The 19,125-nt window shown below is 35.8% G+C and overlaps 2 protein-coding genes across 5 annotated transcripts in view; one reads left to right on the forward strand and one right to left on the reverse strand.

Moving 5' to 3' along the window:
• LOC136034027 (probable leucine--tRNA ligase, mitochondrial) overlaps window positions 1-6,272 on the forward strand; it is a 63,378-nt gene extending 57,106 nt beyond the window's left edge. For 2 of the 4 annotated variants that reach the window (XM_065715087.1, XM_065715085.1), the window contains one exon: window positions 2,642-2,867. In XM_065715087.1, the coding sequence (XP_065571159.1) occupies window positions 2,642-2,848 (207 nt within the window). In that variant the 3' untranslated portion in view covers window positions 2,849-2,867. Of the gene's footprint in view, window positions 1-2,641; window positions 2,868-6,059 lie in introns of those variants that run through there. The other 2 variants (XM_065715084.1, XM_065715086.1) reach the window with 2 other exon arrangements.
• A 1,050-nt stretch (window positions 6,273-7,322) lies between these two features.
• On the reverse strand, window positions 7,323-17,708 carry LOC136034028 (gamma-glutamylcyclotransferase-like). The gene is made up of 3 exons (XM_065715088.1): window positions 17,512-17,708; window positions 14,072-14,205; window positions 7,323-7,745 (listed from the first exon to the last, which is right to left on the reverse strand). The coding sequence occupies exons 1-3, from the start codon at window positions 17,623-17,625 to the stop codon at window positions 7,460-7,462; spliced, it is 534 nt and encodes a 177-aa protein (XP_065571160.1). The 5' UTR covers window positions 17,626-17,708; the 3' UTR covers window positions 7,323-7,459.
• Between the last annotated feature and the right edge of the window lie 1,417 nt (window positions 17,709-19,125).

Genomic DNA, 19,125 nt, shown 5'->3' on the forward strand with positions numbered 1-19,125 from the left:
TTAACCTAATTGAGCAATCAAAATAGAGGATTTCGTACCAAATTTTTGCCTGATTTCCTGCTTTATTGTCTGAAATTGTCTTATGAACATTAAAAAATAATCCGGTACTCGTATGATATAGCCCCTACCTAATATTCTTCTAATATGTTTTTCTCTGATGCTCAGTTCTAATGAAATATACCTAAATATGATAAAAACGTAATACTTTCGAAACAAATGTGGGCTGTATATTTGCACATTGGGGGCGGATAAAGTACAGCGGGTCTGCATGCCTAATGTTTTAGGTACGATTATTCTGCATATTATGAAGTAAGAAATGTTTTCTAACTTCACACCGTCCAAACACTTTACCACCACCAACCCCCCCCCCCCCCTAATGTCGAAATATATAGCACAAATTATATATTTTCCATCTATTCTGTCACTTCCTTTTTTCTAGTCTCATGCTAAGCCGAAAGAAGCTAACGAAAAAAAAACGGTTCTATAATGCGTTGATGAATGAACAACTTTAGCGGTAGGGGCTGTATCATACGAGTACCTATAATCCAATTTGACAGTATTTTGACAATTCTGTAGATGCCCTTATGCTAATAACTTTTGATGTTACTACTGTTACTTTGAAAAACCCATCACAGTACGGAGCTGCCCAAGGCCAACACGGAAAAAAGAACAGAAAAATATTAAAAATTAATTCAAATGAAACATGTCATATAAAAATGATCAATATAAAACTGCAAGAAATTAGCAAAATATAGCATACAAAAATAGCATGTTAAAAAAAGAGGGGGATTTTTAGTTATTTAACATTTCATTTATATAAGGAAAAAATTTTTATCTTTATTTTTTGCAAAAATCAATGTGTTAAAAAAGGGGTATTTTAGTTGAAGCAGAACAAGGAACGTGAGTTCAAAGGGGGAAGTGACGAGGGAAAGGCATTTCGTGGGGGATATACAAACCACTATTTGTGAAACAAATTTTTGTTCCCCTTTCATCAAGGGTAGCCAGATTGACTTTATAAGAAAGAGAGATTAAAGAATTAGAGAGATTAAGGAAGAGAGATAAGTAAAGAATTTTTCATTTACTAAAGTTAATTCTTGGACGCTTCTATTACCAATATTGATTACCGCCATTCTTGTGAGATGCCTGGAAGTAGGCTATTACTTGCTCACGTACTGCTGTGTTTTCCTCGGTTAAGCGGTATTTATTCAGGCAATGTATCTATAGATAGTACATATCGATTATAGATGGCAATATGTTTCTTCTCTGCCGAGGCTTCCTATTTCAAGGCGTTAGGTATGCATATATTTACGTTTATAGTAGATTAATGAGGAAATAAGAGAGCTTATGGTGTGAATAGCCCTAGAGAGTTTTGGTGGGTAGTAAAATGTTCAATCCAGAATAAGCACGGGAGTAAGAGGGGATGTCCCACCAGTTGAGACATGGCCAGATAATTTTGAAAATAGGGAGTCAGAATATATCAGGGCGAATGAGTCGAATGGGTCAGAGGATACAGAGTTAGGTCTAGGGATGGCAACATGTCGTCTAAGACAGAATGATTAAGATTTAATTAGGCCTGTATTTCAACAATAAATTTGGGAACAGTTAAAAAAGATGAATGGTAATTCGTGTCCGGGAACAGATGGCATATCTACAAAGGCCCTGAGGCTAGGAACGGCAGGTTTGATACCCATGTTGGCCGCAATTTTCTCGTTTGTAGTGGAGAAAGCTTGTTGGCCTTGCTCATTGGACAGTTTGGTCCCCTATACAAGGCCGTATCTGGGGGGTAGGGGGTTCGAATCCCCGAAATGTTTGTCTGGCTCGCAAAAAAAAAGTATCAAAAATGAATATAAACAAATTTTTGATACGTTTCTTAAAGTTTTTTTTTGTAAAAAAAAAACTAAAAAAATTCTTTTGTACCACCCCCCCCCCCTCCTGAACAAAATACTGGATATGGCAATGCCCCTATATTATGGAAAAATTAGCAAAATATTCACCTAATTTACTGCTTGTTATTTGTTTTATGTTCGCTTTTCTCCTCCTTTGTATTATGCTTTTAGGGACCCTTTTTTTAACTTACTAATATTATTTGGTTTAAATTTTCTTTTACATGATATAGCCCTATATGTGTATACATGTTTTAATTTTTTATTGATCTGTTTTTTTTTGTTTTTTTTTTTGTTTTTTTTTACTTAAGGGATCTAATGACCATGCTCATCGAATGGAAGTTTCCCATCGAATAGAAAAAGAGGGAGTACTGTTCTATATTTACGTGTTAAGAATTGTGCTTAATTGTGCTTTCATTCTGTTCCTTTATTTTTGTGACGCATTTTTGTAAGTCAATCGCATTATTCCTTATGTGTGGATTAACAAATAACACCGTCTTTTTAAAACCTGATTAATTGGGAAATTGTACAAAAGGAATTGGTTTCGTAAGATGAACAAATTCTATTCGAAACCAAGTTAGTTCTTTCGTATGAAATTTGGAGCCAGTAAAAATAAGGAAAAGCTTTCGAGTCACAATATTTTTTACCAGTTAACTCTGTTTTTCTCTGCGGTTCGACGCTATTGAATCACTATACACATGGAATTCCAAAAAAATTTATCCGAATAAAAAACATTTACAAGTTTGTTTTTTTTTTAGATTGATGGTGTTAAAAAGGGTCATTTTCATATCGGTTGTGTAGACCCGTCATCGTTGACTCCAGATTTTGTATTCGCTAAAGCAGACAAAGACAAAAGAGTCTTGAAATTTTGGAAAAATGCCAAAATAGTTTCGTATGAAATTTCAGAAACCTTCTCAGGTGGTATAACTTTTGCAATAAACACAGATAAGTCAGAGAATACGTAAAATAAATATAAATTTCTCATTTTTGTTATAATTTAGATTATTGTAGGAATTGGAAGTAGCCGTCGCTCGAGTTTTTGTTGGTTGTGGAGCATAGCTTAGATACCAATATACAGTTATGAAAACTCGATTTATTTTTGGGACACAGTGCGCGGTAGCCATGCTAGCGGTTGGAGACAGGAAACTGGTATTGGTATCTAATTGGTAATAGGAAACTGGTACTGGTATATAAGCTGTGTATGCAACAAAACAAAATTGCGTTCCCGCCTATGATGTTGTAGTACGATCTACGCATCGGAACGCGGGCTTGGAGGAGGCTCCAAGTTCAGAGTTCTGTACCAAAAGCTTCTCATGGGCAAGATAAGAGTTTTCATAACTGTATTGGTGTCTAATCTGTGTTGTGGAGTCCTACCTGTCTATGAGCGAAACCAAGGTTGATTGACGTCTAAGAACCAGGTTTATTGACTTGTTTAAGCTCATAAGAAGAAATAATTGAGGCAATTGTTTTAGAATTAGGACTGTAAAGGGAAAGTCTATTTCCTATTTTTTACAAACTTACAGGACTTAAAAACTAGCTTGGAACAGGTGTCCTTCTATTCTCAGTATGAAAGCCATGAATCAAGAAACCTGAACTTCTGGTAATTTGTAGTTAAATAAGGATGGACCTTACCAATGTAAATTACTACTCGTGTGATTTTTATGCTGGTGCCAGAGATTATTGTACTGACTCTCGAGACTACCTTTATCAAGACATTAAGAGCACAAGAAAATAACTGTTTGCTTGCTATGAAAATGTGCCCCTCAGTAAATGGGTCATATAATTCGATTTTTATTACCAAGTAGTGATATTTTAAGCGACTATTTTGCGTCTTTTCTTAAAGTCTTCTTACCGTAGATTACTTGTTTCCTGGCACATTGCACCCTTTTTAAAGTATCGCCTTTACATAAATCTCTATATAAAATCGAACGTATGTCTACCCTTTATATATTACTGAACTTTTCGTCCGATCGCTTATAAACTTTAAGTTGTTGGGTACATTCTTCAGAAGATTTTAGGCGCATAAAATTTTTTTCCCTCCACTCAAAGGTCCTCTTAAGACTTCGCGCTGACTGAAATTAGAGACCCCTCAACAGAAATACAAGACAATCCCTTCCGGCTACATTACTCGCACTTTATGAAAATTCGTTTAACAGGTTAGTTAATTATTAGTTCTGTCATCTACACACTTCCGTTGTTTGTTTTTTTCAATAAATTCTCCGTATTTGGTATCCAACACCTAATTTTTCAAATAGTTTTAAATGTAAAAATGCTAGGGTTACTTTACACGCGGGGAAAATTTTCGAGGAGGAATTTTTCGCTGGGGGGGGGGATAATTTTGATTTACATGTCTTTGTATCACTCTTTGCATGTGTAATAAAAATAAATAAATTAGGTAATTAATATAAATGTAGGGTAAAAAAAATTCTATGATCGTGTTTATCGATTCAGTAGGCTACATTATTGTGTTTTTCAATTTATGGATTCGACTCCCCTGAGGAGGGGAATTGTCGGGGGAATTTTCCACGGATTTTGCCGCAGAGGGGAGGGGTTCTTGTGGAGAATTTTCCGCGAGGGGAATTTTTCAAGTACTTTTAAATTTAACAACACAATCGTTAATAATACGCGAGGAATGGGGTTTTCGCGGGGGAGTTTTCTGCATGGGGTAATTATCCGCTGGGGAATTTCCTTTCTTTTGAGGTAGCAGCTCCGCGTGACGGCTAAGCTAGTATCTTATGTAAAGAAACTAGATCTTACGGGTAGAAACAGTCTCCATTCTTCCTTTGGCAGACTGAGTCATCTAAGGGTCATTGTAATTTTACCAAAACGTAGAATCAGGAAATATTTGGAGGCCATCTAATCTTTTAACTATTTATATTAGGATCATACCCTAGGTTATCCCGGGATAAGATTAGGCCGAAGAAGTGCTTATAGAATTCCGAGTCTAGCAATGTAGGAATTAAAAAAGACTTGACAAAAGTTGGCATACTTACCTCTGCAAAACTGTCGTGGGATTGTTTCCACAAAACGCTTCCCTTTTCCGCCTTGTTTTTTTGATTTGATAAAAACTTGAATCCAAAAGATTATCCAGTAAATGTTTTTCCCCCTTGGGGCTAAGGAAACTGACGCGTCTATAAATATGCGCCTTGTGATTGCTCGGGGTTAAACCCTGCATTCTCACTATCAGTAGACAGGGACGAGACCAGGGATGCCACCAGGCGAAACAAAGAATCACTAAATTTTAGTAATTTATGTTGACTTCGTAATTTTTTTCAATAATCTAGTGATTTATGTCCTGATTTAGTAACTTTTTGTTTAGGCAATATAAAAAACACTACAATAGTAATAAATCACTAGGGGTGACAACCCTGGGCGAGACTAATGCCTGAGCGATATTATCTTCAAACTTGGGGTTTTAATTAAATTTATGGATTACTAAAGCGCCAATAATTTACCTCAGCCGAAATTTAGTAAGTTGAGCGATCTTTATCTTCTAAACGTAAATGTTTATGACTGACCTATCAGAGTGAAGTGCAGTAGAATCATTTTTGAAATTAGAAAGGATAGAGCCTTGGAACAGCAGCTTTCTTATCTGTGTGGTGACCAGTTTCCTGGTTTCTTTATTTATTTATTTTTCTTTACTATTTATTTTCTTTATTTATTTATAATAATTTTATTTATTTATTTATTTATAATAATTTTATAATAATTTTTTTTATTTATATATAATAATATATATTATTTTCTTTATTTATTTATTTTCTTTATTATTACATTCTTGAATTTTCATCGGTTTGATGGATTGATAATGGAGGTCCCAAACAGTTTTTGCTGTTGTCGTTTTCATTTATTTATTATTTTGGGTGGTTGATTGTCGTCATCTTTCATAAAGTGATTTAAATTTAGGTCTACTGGGGTGAATAGGCCATAGTGGGGTGATAAAGCTTTGCTTCAGGTTTTGGTATACTGATTGTTTATGAATAGGCCCCTTTCTTTCTTTACAGAGAAAAAGAATAGAAACAGGCCTAATACTAGCTTACAATACTTGGGAACAGGTTGGTAATACTATTAGGGTCTGCGAACTAATTTCCTGCCCTTTCAATTTTCCCTCCTGTAATATAAGTGTGGCACTAAAATCAAGGATGTATTCATAAATATTAGCTTTTTTATTCACAGGTGTGACGATGGTGTGGCTCGAGCATGAAACATATGCTTTGCATTGATTTAAGGGATATAAAAATAGAATAAATTTATGTAACGGTAAAAGAACTTAACTACTGTCATTTTTATATCGAAGCTAAGTGAAGATGATGGAATAAACAGAAAAGTTTTAAGACATATTCTATATTTTATAAAATCATTTTAAGCAGAACTGCAACGTCTGACAAAGATGTTCTTCTCAGTGCAACCCGGATGGCGGCTCAACAGAAACAAAAAATCAGCGTAAGCCTCTAAGATAGTTACAACTACAGAAAAACCAATAGAGAACAGATCCTCGCAAATGTTCGCTGCTTATTCTGTTGTAAAGAAACTTGAATCTAGAATAATGTGGCTCTGGATTAACGGTGAAATTCAGTTCAAAATATTTTTTTTAGATGAAATCCATGACCCACTTGGTACAACTTTAATGCAGATTGCCTAATGCATTTCATAGGCATATATTCTGGGGGTGATGCCTGACACGGGGATACCATAGGTATTCTGTGGTAGGCACAACACTTGACTGGGTAGAGAATTTAAAGTGCCGAAACCCTATAGGCAAGTGTATTCTCCTGATGAGCCCTTGTGTTGGGTTGTTGCCTCTGAATTATTTGTCCATGGATTATTCTTTATGGTTGATTGTGTATGGCTATGCTGTTTAACCTATGTGATTGTATGGATGAGTAGGGTTAAGGCCTCATTCAAGTGCTGGTCTATATTAGTCAATAATTTAGGAAAACAGTCTTCTTTTCCCCTTCCGTCTCTTTTTTTTATTTTTTTTATTTATGTGTTTGTGCTGTTGCATTGGTGATTTTTCTTTTTGTTATAAATATTATACCAAAGCGTCACAGCAATAGCTTTCACAGATGTCCTATATTCTCATTGCAATGCGCTAAAAATTTGTCATTGAGCACGCGCCAAGGCGGAGTCATGACGAAAGGTTTGTGACTGATATGTGTCCCCAAAGAATCTTTAATTGAGAGTATAGAAATTTCCCACACTGTATTATATTTGTGCTGTGATCTTTAATAATACTATGTTTGAATATGTATTTAACCATGAGAGAGTATTTAGCTGGGTTTTACGCTACGAATTCCTTTATTGAATTCGCATAATACATTAAATTCCGACAAATTCGTTTTTGGGTGTCGATTTTTTTTTTTTTTGTACCAAAATGAGGACAGAAACGATTAACTTCAAATAGACGGAAAACTGCTTTAATTAAAGCCGAAAATTACGTTCATCCTATATTGGAAATAAAATAAGATACAAAAATAAAATAACGAGAGGAATAAAATGATATTAAGGGATCTGTTTCCAAACAAAAAAGCTACATAGTTAATTTGCAAGTTTCTTCTTAGTTGACAGGCAACTGTTCAAGCAGCACTTCGAACTTTATGCTGATTAATCAGCTGCTCTCTTATTTCAACCACACCATCATAGGCGTTATCAACAATTTTCTCCAATCTGTGAATGTAATGATCCGGAAGGCTATTTTGAATAGCACCTTTTATTATAACCTCCTTATAGACTCGAGATGGTCGTCTATCTTCTTCCAATGGTCGAATCAACTCATAACAACGACATACGTAAGTTTCACCTTCTCTGGTTTCAACTTTAACGGTAATTGGTCGATATATACTGGTATGAACGCCTTCCTGTCTGAAAGAATTTTTTATTTTATTTCCACGTATCATCTTTGTCAGCAAATACTCTCAACAAAATCAATGATAAAGAGTAGCTACGACTCTTCCTCGGCTGGCGACTATGATTCCTTAGTAACTTGTCCCCTACATTACCTCTAAAAATTAATAATTCATCCCAATAGTTTGCCTCTTTATTGCTGTTTATACAATTTTTCTTCGTTTACCCCCCTTGTGTACATATTAAACAGTTTAATGTCTTTGTAAATTCTACTAGTTTTAATTCCTTTTAATGTTCTTGATATGCTGACACGTGTATCGCTCATTTTTGACCAGTCTCGTCATATATAAATATATAAATATATATATATATATATATATATATATATATATATATATATATATATATATATATATATATATATATATATATATATTACTGTGCTTATTTATAAATTTGACCCTGAAACGGCTTCAACTTCGGTCCATCTTGACTCCAAATAGCCTCTTTTCTAGAAACAAGTTTTATCTTACGTTAATATTTCCCTAAACTGTCTCTTCAACGTTACTTAAACTACCTTTATCTATCGTTATCAATAAACCAATTTACAAAAAAAAAAGAAAAACTAAAACAAAAACAGAACAACTAATCAGTTATGGGAGTCAATGAACTAGTAGATATTGAGGCATACTAGCTATAATATTATATATATATATATATATATATATATATATATATATATATATATATATATATATATGTATATATATATGAATATTATGAAATATGATAAGTTTTGGGAGGAGAGTGGATATTCATTCTCAATAAGCTGTTTGAGATTATACACTAGCGATAATTTGAGCAAATCCGATTTCATAATATTTTCTGATTGGCTGAAAAATTTCCATGAGAAATTCTGCTTTGCTCTCTACAACTAGATGATTTGGAAAATGATTACTTTGGTCTCGTGAACCTAATCACCATATACATCAATTTTTCACTTTGTTTTGGCAGTTGCTCATGGTATCATTCTAAAAATACTTGTTGCACAACTATACATATTCAAATTTTCCTAATCATTTGGCACGTGCATCGAAGATTGTTTTAAGTAAGAAACTCAATTATACCTCTGGGCATATTTTATTCAATTTTAACGGAATTGGGAGAGTTTGAAAATAATCCTTTCGACGACGTAGTAAGTATAGTAAATATTTCTGTAGGTCAAGCTAATCAAATTCCCATGTAGACAAGGGTCAACCCTTGGTAACAGTACATTTGAAAATGGGGGGGGGGGTGTCATCAAAACAGATGATTATTTTATGGAGGTTCAAACTAGGTACTCAGAACCTCTCCTTGTCAATAGCATAGATAAGCGCAATGCCGTTAATTGGGGGAGGGGACTATTTGTATGTGGTTGATTTTTGTATGTGTTAGAAACAGGGACCTTTAAGTTGCAATAGACTTTGTCATCTTAAACCTCCCCGTGCCCAAAAGAAAAGATATATTTCTACTAAAATCATTCAGTTGATACAAACACAAATCCCCACAAAGTCTCCATGGATTTTAAAGTACGTGATCATGAAACAAAACTTTTACACATTAAACTATTAAACATTTAAACATACTGTATTTAAAATATTAATAATAAAAAAGGAAGAAAAGAAAAAAACAAGAACAAGAGACAGGGGGAAAGACTTCGCCGTCCGGCTCCGGCACGCGGCAGCCTTTTATATACTGATAATATGAAAAAAACTTCGTTTTCTTAAAGAGTTAAAGAGGCTGCGTCCCAAAGTCGAACCTTAAAACGTACAGGAATTAGAAGAGGCAGTTGGGGGGCTGCCGCCCCCCAAACCCCCAGCTTTTAAAGACTCTTTTGTACAGGTTTTTTGTTTTTTTGCTAACCCCCAGCTCTTGGCTTCGGAAAGGCCCTCTTTTAATTAACAAAAAATTGAAATGAATGAATAATGGAATAACTTTGAAAAATGTTAAACACAAGAGGACAGGAGAACCATTGCGCCGAAACTAGTAATTAGTAACAATGAAGTCCCCCCCCAAAAAAAAACCTGTACAAAAGAGTCTTTAAAAGCTGGGGGTTTGGGGGGCGGCAGCCCCCCAACTGCCTCTTCTAATTCCTGTACGTTTTAAGGTTCGACTTTGGGACGCAGCCTCTTTAACTCTTTAAGAAAACGAAGTTTTTTTCATATTATTTCTGTACGTTTTTCTACAATCCATGGTGGATGTAATTTAATAATTCCTGTACTCCTCGTACAGGAATTAGGAGAGGAACTTGGGTGGCTGCCGCCCCCCCCCCCGCTTTTAAATCATTGTATAAAATAGAAAAAAATAGATAGAATGACCGAAATGTTTCTTTTGCTCATAAGAAGCTAATATTCTGTTATCTCTCAAATGATAAGCTGTCCAGGTGTTATCAAAATTTTTTTGATGTTGTGAAAAAAAATCGCCCGTAAGGGACTTGAACCCTTGACCAGAGGATTGAAAGTCTCACGCTCTACCAGCTGAGCTAATAACTTGCATGTGTGTAAATATAACTTCTCAATAGCTTTTAAAAATTTCAAATTAACATGGGCTCTTATGGAGAGAAATCCGTTAATTTAAATAGCTAATGGGTGGTTTCTGGAAAACAGGGAAGGAGTTATCGGATCCAACTGAAATTTCGCGGATAAGCTCCTGGGCCGTAGGGGACCTTAACTTGTGAATTTCAGCCCGATCGGACAACGTTAAAAGGGGTGGAGGGGGGTTAGAGGGTCGAAACTTTCGGGGGGTTAAGATTTTCCAACGAAACTTTCATGGGCACTTACTCGGAGAATTCCGCATCGAATGAGTCTTCGTACACCCAGATCCGATGTCGGATGTGACCTGTAGGCGTCTAGAAAAAAAAAGTGAATGAATTTTAAGTGGCTATGCGTGGTTTCTGGAAAACAGGGAAGGAGTTATCGGATCAAGCTGAAATTTTGCGGATAAGCTCCTGGGCCCTAGGGGACCTTAACTTGTGAATTTCAGCCCGATCGGACAACGTTAAAGGGGGGCTTGGGTTGACAGGTCGAAACTTTCGGCCAGATTTTCCCCATGAAGAAAAAGTTGGAGGGGGATGAAATTTTGCAGGTTTCTTAGTTGGAGCTCGGGCTACGAAATGCATCCCTCCCCATCCGTCTGCGACCACTGGAACCGAAGATCGCTTAACATTGTCGTGTGTCGCCTCTTTATAGAGGCACGAGTGTGCCTCCTTGATTCTCATTGTCACTCTTTTTCTAACCACAGATAAAGTCAGCTTCTTTTGCTGTCATGGCGACACCATAGTTTCGATACAACCACCCCGGGAATGTTGATTTACGTCATCCTCTACTTATCGCATTTTCATATAACCATTGACATAGTTGTTTGTATCTCGCTATATTTTTTCCCAACAGATCCATTAGGTTACGAGAGATCCCAAAATTTAAAGGATGTGCAAGGTGCTCTTCAACGGGGTCTAAAAAGCACAGTTGGCCATATGAAGGTGGTTCAAGATCACCTGAAGTGGTTTGTGACCAAGGTGGTTCAACATTATCTGGAGTGATTTGTGGTTGTGCTGCTAAATTGATTTTGTGATAAGTTTATCCAGCTACTTTGAATCCAAAAACATCACGACTATTGATGGTTTGATCATCGTTTACATTGAATGAATCCAAAGCGAAACATGAGTTCAAGTTTCGGATTTTTTGTGGGACTATTAAGAGAGCAAATGACTTCCTAAATCAATAAAGGCAAACTAATTCATTTAAAAATTAGGGAGGTGGCAATAGAATTCGACCATGCAAGCAGTAATTTCCAAATGAATCCACCTTTGTTTGCTACCCTTTCCTCGTGAGAATCGAAGGCTCCACTGTGAATACATACAACGTTGAAGGGCCTCGATGAGTTGTATTTAACACTACAGTAGTTTACGGCATCTTTGTAGGTTTATACTGGGTTTTGCGCCACAAACTGTTAGCGTCGGAGATTGCGACGAAGTTGTTCTTCCAACCTGAATCAGTTCTTCACTTCATTCAGACAGCGTTGCAAGTAACGCCTGGCAAGGAATCTTATGTTGTCAGAACAACGTAAGAAATAGGACGAACTGGCGAAAGTAAAGGAGGCTGGAAAGCAATTGAAAATGTTCCACACAGTTGTGCAGAGTAAAGGAATCACATGCTAGGACTTAAACGGGACGGAGGTTTTAAAGGGATTTAATAGTAGATGGATTAGTAAACTCTAAATCTAGTCTAGCCTTTGCAGGAAGATACATTATGCTCCGGAAATATGACTGGAATAAAGACATCCAAGAAGCAGTATAATAAGAACCATGATTAGTTTAAGATGAAGGTAAGAAGCCATAGGATAAATCCGGGAATGTGTGCTTCAACTTACGTAGGATGCCCAGATTCAATCCTGGCAGTTTTAGCTTTTAATGAATTAATGTTTAATTAGCAAGACAAATTCTCATCAAGAAGAATTCCATGAACTCGGAGCCAAATAGTTCACAATAAAGTATGATAGATTTTTCTCAACTAAAGAAAGAATAATTTCTTAGTGATACTTGATCAAGTGCTACCCAAGATATCGTGCTGTCAACAGTATCTGCAACTAAGCTGTCATCAGAATTTCACTGGAACCTGGGCCCACCACCGCGGGTTGGGTGACACAAACGGTAGCAGAATTTTGGAATGGACATTTTTACTGCATAAAAACATCATTAATAAAAATCGAAAAAATATTGGGCCAGGAATGGACCCTTGTACGATTCCAGACACAATTTCAAAATCATTCAGAGGGTTCTTGCTAATGAAAATGTTCATATTCAAAAGGTAGATATGGAACTATGAGTGAGCGGTTCGTTGCACTCAAATGTGGTCAAGTTTTCCTAGAAGAACGTCATTCGTTAGTAAGCCGAAGGTCTCCTTTACATCCTAAAACAGAGCAACTGGGGTTAAACTGGTGTCTAGGGTTAAATGAAAGAAACTAAGGAGCAAAGCACATGCATGCTCAAGTGAATGACCATTACGAAACCCAAACTAATGTTTATGAAGGAACTGTTTCGTATCAAGAAAAATATTAAGTCCTGATAGCACAGCCTTTTTGAATATCTTTCTAAATACTGGTAGGACAGAGATTGATCTGTAATTTGAAGTCAATCAAGGAACCACCTTTAAAAAGAACTATGATCTCTGCATTTTTAAGGCCTTCTGAAACTCGAAAAAGGTCAGTTAAGGGTGAAAGAATAGTAGGTAAAATGAAATTGATAACCCTTGTAGGAATATCGTCTGAGCCTGATGAAGAAGTACCACCCAGAGAAGAAAACAATTTTTGACTTTATTATGAATTCCAGTACCACTGATTTAAGACAATCTGGGCCTAATTATTGTAATCCGGATCAGAAGGTCCTAGAGAAACAGCCCCTCCAGTGATTTCCCTAACAGCAGTGAACTAAGACGCTAGTTGACTTTCGATAGCTTTTTTTGCAGATGCCAACTGACCGTTAACAACTGAGCTTTCGGGTAAAAATAAGCTCGGAGGACCAGGTGTTCAAACTAAGAAGTTCGAACAAACTTCGAAGGTCTGACTCATAGGGGGAAGACACACTAGCTATTTAAACAGTATCTCTTCAAGGAGAGAAAAAAGTATTATATTGTTACGTCACTCCAGCCTCTGGGGAAATAGCTGTAGGTTATGAAATTTGTCCATTGTTTACATAAAGTAATAGTTATTGGGACGCATACAGACTTTTTCGAGGGGGACTGATTTTATTCAGGGGGGGATTTTATACGGGGAAAATTTTCTGTTGAGAGGAAAGTTTCCGGGGGTGAATTTTACAAGGGGGAATTTGCCAGAAAATAAAATTCTTTTTATTTGTCTTACTTTCTTTTTGACGACTCAATTTTACATGTGAATATGTTCCGGGAGAAATTTTCAGCGCTGTTGGAATTGTCTGGGGGATTCTTTCATGGAGGGAGGGAATTTCGGCGGGAGATATTCGCCATAGGAGAATTGCCCGTGGCAGAATTTCTCTATGAGGAAATTTTCCACAGGAGAAACGGAAATAGTTTTAACATAAGCCAGAAAGAACATTCTTCAGTTCTCCTGAAACTTAAGTCTTCCCCTTCCCCTCTTTTTGGAAGAGCGCCGATTCATTCTAATTGATCAGCTGAAAAAAAACTTAATTATACAAATTTACTAAATATTGAACGAAGCCAGTTTCTTTTAACCAAACACTTAAACATAACTGAAAGAAATATATATCCATGGAATAGGCACGTTTACAGAGGGGTACATGCCCGCTCAAAATCTCAGATATTTGTGTTCTTTACCTGTTTAAAGTCTGACGGTGTTCCATATCCATCTCCCAAACAATTCCCCAAACTTCATCTGTAGGTGTCTTTGTGATTGTAGTCACAGCACCATTCCAACGACTACTGAAATAATTGAAATCTAACTGGTAGCCCTGGAAAATCAACTTGTTTCAGCCAAGTCTACTAAAATGGAAGACCAATTTTTTTTTGGCCTGGTTATAATTAATTCAGGATTAATAAATTGAGCAGTAACTGCTTCGAAAGACTATACATCTTCTACTTGTTTTTTTTTTCAAAAGGTTAAAAGAAAACGTTTAAATTATGCTCATTACTCTCTAATAGCATCCGTGGTTGAAGTAGATTGGTCGTGCAAGAATAGGCCGTATCAGTTTTCATGGGCTTGAGTTAGGTTTCGCAGGGTATTAGCCCCTGGGAGGTGCAAAAGTGTGTTTCCCTGAGAAGAGGGGCTGGTTTGTTAAGCTGACAAAACGCTTGCGGTTACAAGGCGGAAAAAAAAATCATGAAATCTTATGAGGCTGAGTTTGGATACCTAACTGCGCTGCCGCATAAATGGGCAACGTCTTAGAAATAAATACATATTTACACGACCGTATTCTAAACGTAATTAGTGTTGATTATTGCTATGTTTTTAATTTAGTAGCAAAAAGAAATGCATATATTGTGATTTGAACTGGAATTAATAAGATAGTTCCCGCTCTGAAGAAACAAGGAGAATAATTAATTATATCGTTCTAAACCTGAAATTCGTAAGAATTCAATTTCATCATTATTAGATTGCACAAACGGATTTCGCAAGTATTGTGTGCATTATTTACAAAAGACCTTGTGCTGAGAGTAAACAAAGCATTTTTTACCGTTTGATAGAATGGTTAGAAAATTTGTTTTGTAGAATAAAATTAAAGGGACAAAGGATCCTTGACTTCATTTTTATAGCCAATATGTTGTTATCTCAGGGGCATTGTCAAGATTGGAAGGGAACGCTCTGAATCAGGCACGCATACAGTTGAGGACCGTTTGAACCTAACCCCCCTCCAAACCAACATTCGATTTCCCCGAATTTTCTTATACTATTCAATTTCCCTGTTTTGGCTCTTTTTTCTAACTTATACCCCCCTTCTATCAAATTGCTGCCACTGGCCCCCTCCAAAGTTAGTTCTATGTGTACGTGCCATGATTAAGTGGCTTACAAAGACGCATCTGCAGGACTGGCCATATTTTGTCCCGCTAATTTCAAAAACCAAAGAAATAGAGCATTCCGATGATGCTCCTTCCCCTCTAATCCCCATATGAATTTCATAAAAGAACCCACAATTATGAGTAGTGATAAGAAATATCATACTGAAGAGGGTCGGTTCTTATTAAGAAGGGCCAAGAGTCTTTAGCACTGTGGGAGGCTTAGATCAGGAGTGGAATTGTAGAGCCGTGGAGCCCCTCTGAATTGTAAATTGTAGAGCCCCTCTGAAGAAACTTTCTATGAGTAACTCTATAGGATAACTCTTCTCATAATTTGTCTCTTCACGACTAAGAACTACCCGTGCTGCTAATTGACGGGCACTCTTGGGAGGCTTAGATCAGGAGAGCTCTGAACATTCAAAAACCGTATTTGAACGCAAATATTCATATTTTAATACCTTTATGTGGTTTTAAATGTCCTCTACCGGAATTGGGAAAATATTTTGGTATAATTTTAGGAATTGTCTACTTTTAGAGGTAACTTGTTAAACAAATAAATAGTTCAACTAGATTCTTTATTTTAAGATCTTTTCAAATATTATGGTCGCTTTTCCCATAATCCAAACCAATCCTACTAACCCCTGTATTGTCCCAAATATTATTCTAGGATATATAACTAAGAGAAATAACTAAAACAACGGAATTCTTACTTTATAATATGCATCGCATTTCTATAAATAAGATTACCATTTCCCTTCCATTGTTATTCACATTTGTAAATCGTTTCAAATAATGTCTGTATCCAATATTGAAATAACCACACAGGCGAATCTAGATTTCATGAAGCCAAGAAAGTAGATAATCCGTTTTAACAAAGATGTATGTCACAAGATTCAAAAGATATATTATTAGGGTTTTATATGGGACCGTCAGGGGTATATTGTCATAGGGTATATTGTCAGAAAAGCAACCATTAAATTTGGAAAAAACATAAAACAAGGAATCTAATGGGGCTATTTTTCATTTATTAACTAAAAAGAACTTTCCGACAAAGAAGTTTTCAAAGAAAAGTTAAGGTCATATCAAACTTAAGATCAGCAAAAATTTAAACCTATAATAATTCAAACTCAAAACGACCAGGAATTACTAATAAAGAGTAAATGAAACCAAACGAACATACAACAGTTACTATTATTAGAATAAATAAATCTCAAAACGAGGAAAACTTAAACTGAATGCGCAAATCAAGTTTTAAATGAACAAAAATCACTACAAAAGAACGTTTGGCTACTGGTCCCCTCCCTAACTTTCCAAGACTTTTCAATAAACATATAGAAACAGATTTTTCATTAGAAACAAGAATTTGGCTACTGTCCCTTTCCCTAACTGTCAAAGTATAAAGCCTACTGCGTCATTGGCGCTTTACTGAAACAAAAATAATGTTACTAATATTTTCTTTTGCACTTATAACAACATTGAAAATAAAAAAATTACAGTGAAATAAAATCTTGAATTCACAAGCTTTCAGATATTAATATCATTATATATCAAATATTCAGTTTGATTTTATTAGTTCTTACGAAGACGTTCGAGACACACATAGTTTTCAGTAAAGGGCCAATGATGCAGTTGGCTTTAGACTTTTACAGCAGCAACAAGCACATGATGCCAAACTAGAAACAGTTCTATTACTACTGCTACTAATAACTCACTGCAGCATCAAGCCGCCTGAGGTCAACACAAGTATGCAGGCTCCTTCTCCATGACAATCTATTGCTCAGCTGTTTTTCGTATAGGTGATAAAATATAAAATTAAAAGCTTAGTAAACAAAGTTAAATTAAGATTGTAATTATTTTGTCTGCTTTTACTCCTCATTAGCTCATTTCAACAGCTCTAATGAGCACAAATACACACATATACAACATGATCCAAAGATACCATAGTCGTGCCTTTACATAGGATTTTTTTTAGGGGGAGAGAGAGAATGATTGGGAATCGTAAGGGGGCAATTACAAAAAAAAAGTTTTACTAGAGAATTAGAAATTGAGGAAAATTTAGGAATTTGGGGGTCTATCCCCTCCCCCATACCCGGGTACGCCCATGACGTTAATATACACTGAAGAGCCACATGTCACCCTGCAATATAATCGAGCGGCTAACGTATTGTTGACAAAAACCTAAACTATGTGCAGGAAAACAAATCACAACTTATAGTTATTCCCATTATGTAGAGGCCCAAAGTGACTATTTAAGAACTACTTACTGATAGTCTGGCTACTGCTTTCATCTTTGCACTGGGGTTGTTAATGTGAATTCTTTCCTTCAGAAGATTACTTCCATAGGCAAAATAAAGGAAAGTATTTTTGGAGATGCTCATCGTGTTTCTTCAAACAATTCCTCTGAATAAGGGGAAAATGGATGCGAAACCTTTAAAAGAGGAAAATTAAAGAGCGCACGAAAAAGATAAAGACTAATACATTCTGATTCCAAAAAAAAAACTTAAAAATTGGAGAAAGAAGTCTGACCAAAATTTTGGTTTTGGGATCACAGATTTCAAAGTATCAAAGGAATGACATCCAATTGTTTGAATTGGTTTAGGTGGAAACTCACACAACCGTCGATGTTTCAAGAAATTTAGAAATCGACTTTGATGAAACATATCTATGTGCAGTTAAGCAGTTTTGGCAGTAAGGGGTTGCAAAATAAAAAAAAAAGAAAGAAAAAAATCAGCGAAAATAAGTTAAAAACACGAGAAACTAGTTTAGGAAAGTGAAGCTTTTCTTTGAAACTGCAGTTATCTTTAGGAACCCACAGGTTATCAATGGTAGAATTTTTACGGGCAAAAAGCATCGTATAATTCAACTAATAAGTTATCCTTATTTATTTTCATGGTTAAAAGAGGCAACACTGACGAAAAGGTGACACCGCCCCAAAAAAAAGCATTTGGAACACCTTGGAAGATCTTGGTTTTCAGATATGAACAAATCTAAGATGGGTCCATGGAGGCAGTAGCGTAACCAGGGTAACCCCCGGGGCTGCCTCTGAGAAGGCACAAAACTGAGGTTTTTCTTTACTTGTATTGTGGTAGTGATGGCAGAGAGGAGGTGCAAATTTAAAATACATGCCTCTTTTGGTCAAATATATACCTGAATTGTAGGGTACCCTTTTGTGTCTAATTTCTCTCTGATGCAGGAGATATGGATTTACCGATGAAACCCGAATTAGAAGCTCTCTGCCAGAGACCTTTTTTTCAGACAATAAAGTGCAAATTAATGCACTTTAATTTGCGTAGTTGTAGTTAATTTGCGAATCGTGGTAGTTTTACGCTTGGTAGATTTTTTGATTTTATTTTTGCTCATGTTTGGTTTAATGGAGTTCTTTACTTTCATTTGAAAAACTTACTTTGTGGGAAAAGTTTTTTTTTTAATTAATTCCAGTTCGTGTTATATTGGCATAGTCTTTTCAGAAAAAAAGAAAAAAATAGTTTAAATCTTTTCAGTTTTTCTTTAAGAATTTATAGTTTGGTCTGCTATTTGTATGCTGGAGAAGAACTTTCAACAATGTTTAACTACATACATCCTTTTAAAAATCTAGACACATAGAGTAGTATTTAATTTAGTTTTATACCTCCTATAGTTGACCTGAAATAGAAAACTTGATGCGACTCGCAAAAAATCTATCTATGCTCTTTGACAGCTTGGATACACTTACACTCTTATGGTTTAGTTAAGTTTAACTAAACCATAGTTATGGTTTAAGTTAGGTTTATGGTTTAGTTAAATTTTAAGAGCAGAAGTAGCAATAGAAGCAGCCACAAAAATTTGAACATAATACCCTCAGTCGTTCTTGGGATACTGCTGAGATCCCTGATTGACAA

The sequence above is a fragment of the Artemia franciscana genome, chromosome 12 (assembly GCF_032884065.1).
Source record: "Artemia franciscana chromosome 12, ASM3288406v1, whole genome shotgun sequence".
In the NCBI taxonomy this organism is placed as follows: Eukaryota; Metazoa; Arthropoda; class Branchiopoda; order Anostraca; family Artemiidae; genus Artemia; species Artemia franciscana.

Excerpts from the sequence above, each read along its gene's own strand:
- LOC136034028 (XM_065715088.1), bottom strand. The coding sequence starts at position 17,625 with ATGAGCATCTCCAAAAATACTTTCCTTTATTTTGCCTATGGAAGTAAT. Across the intron at positions 14,206-17,511 it reads AAGCAGTAGCCAGACTATCA|GGCTACCAGTTAGATTTCAA; the intron begins GTAAGTAGTTCT and ends TTGATTTTCCAG. Across the intron at positions 7,746-14,071 it reads CACCGTCAGACTTTAAACAG|ACAGGAAGGCGTTCATACCA; the intron begins GTAAAGAACACA and ends AAATTCTTTCAG.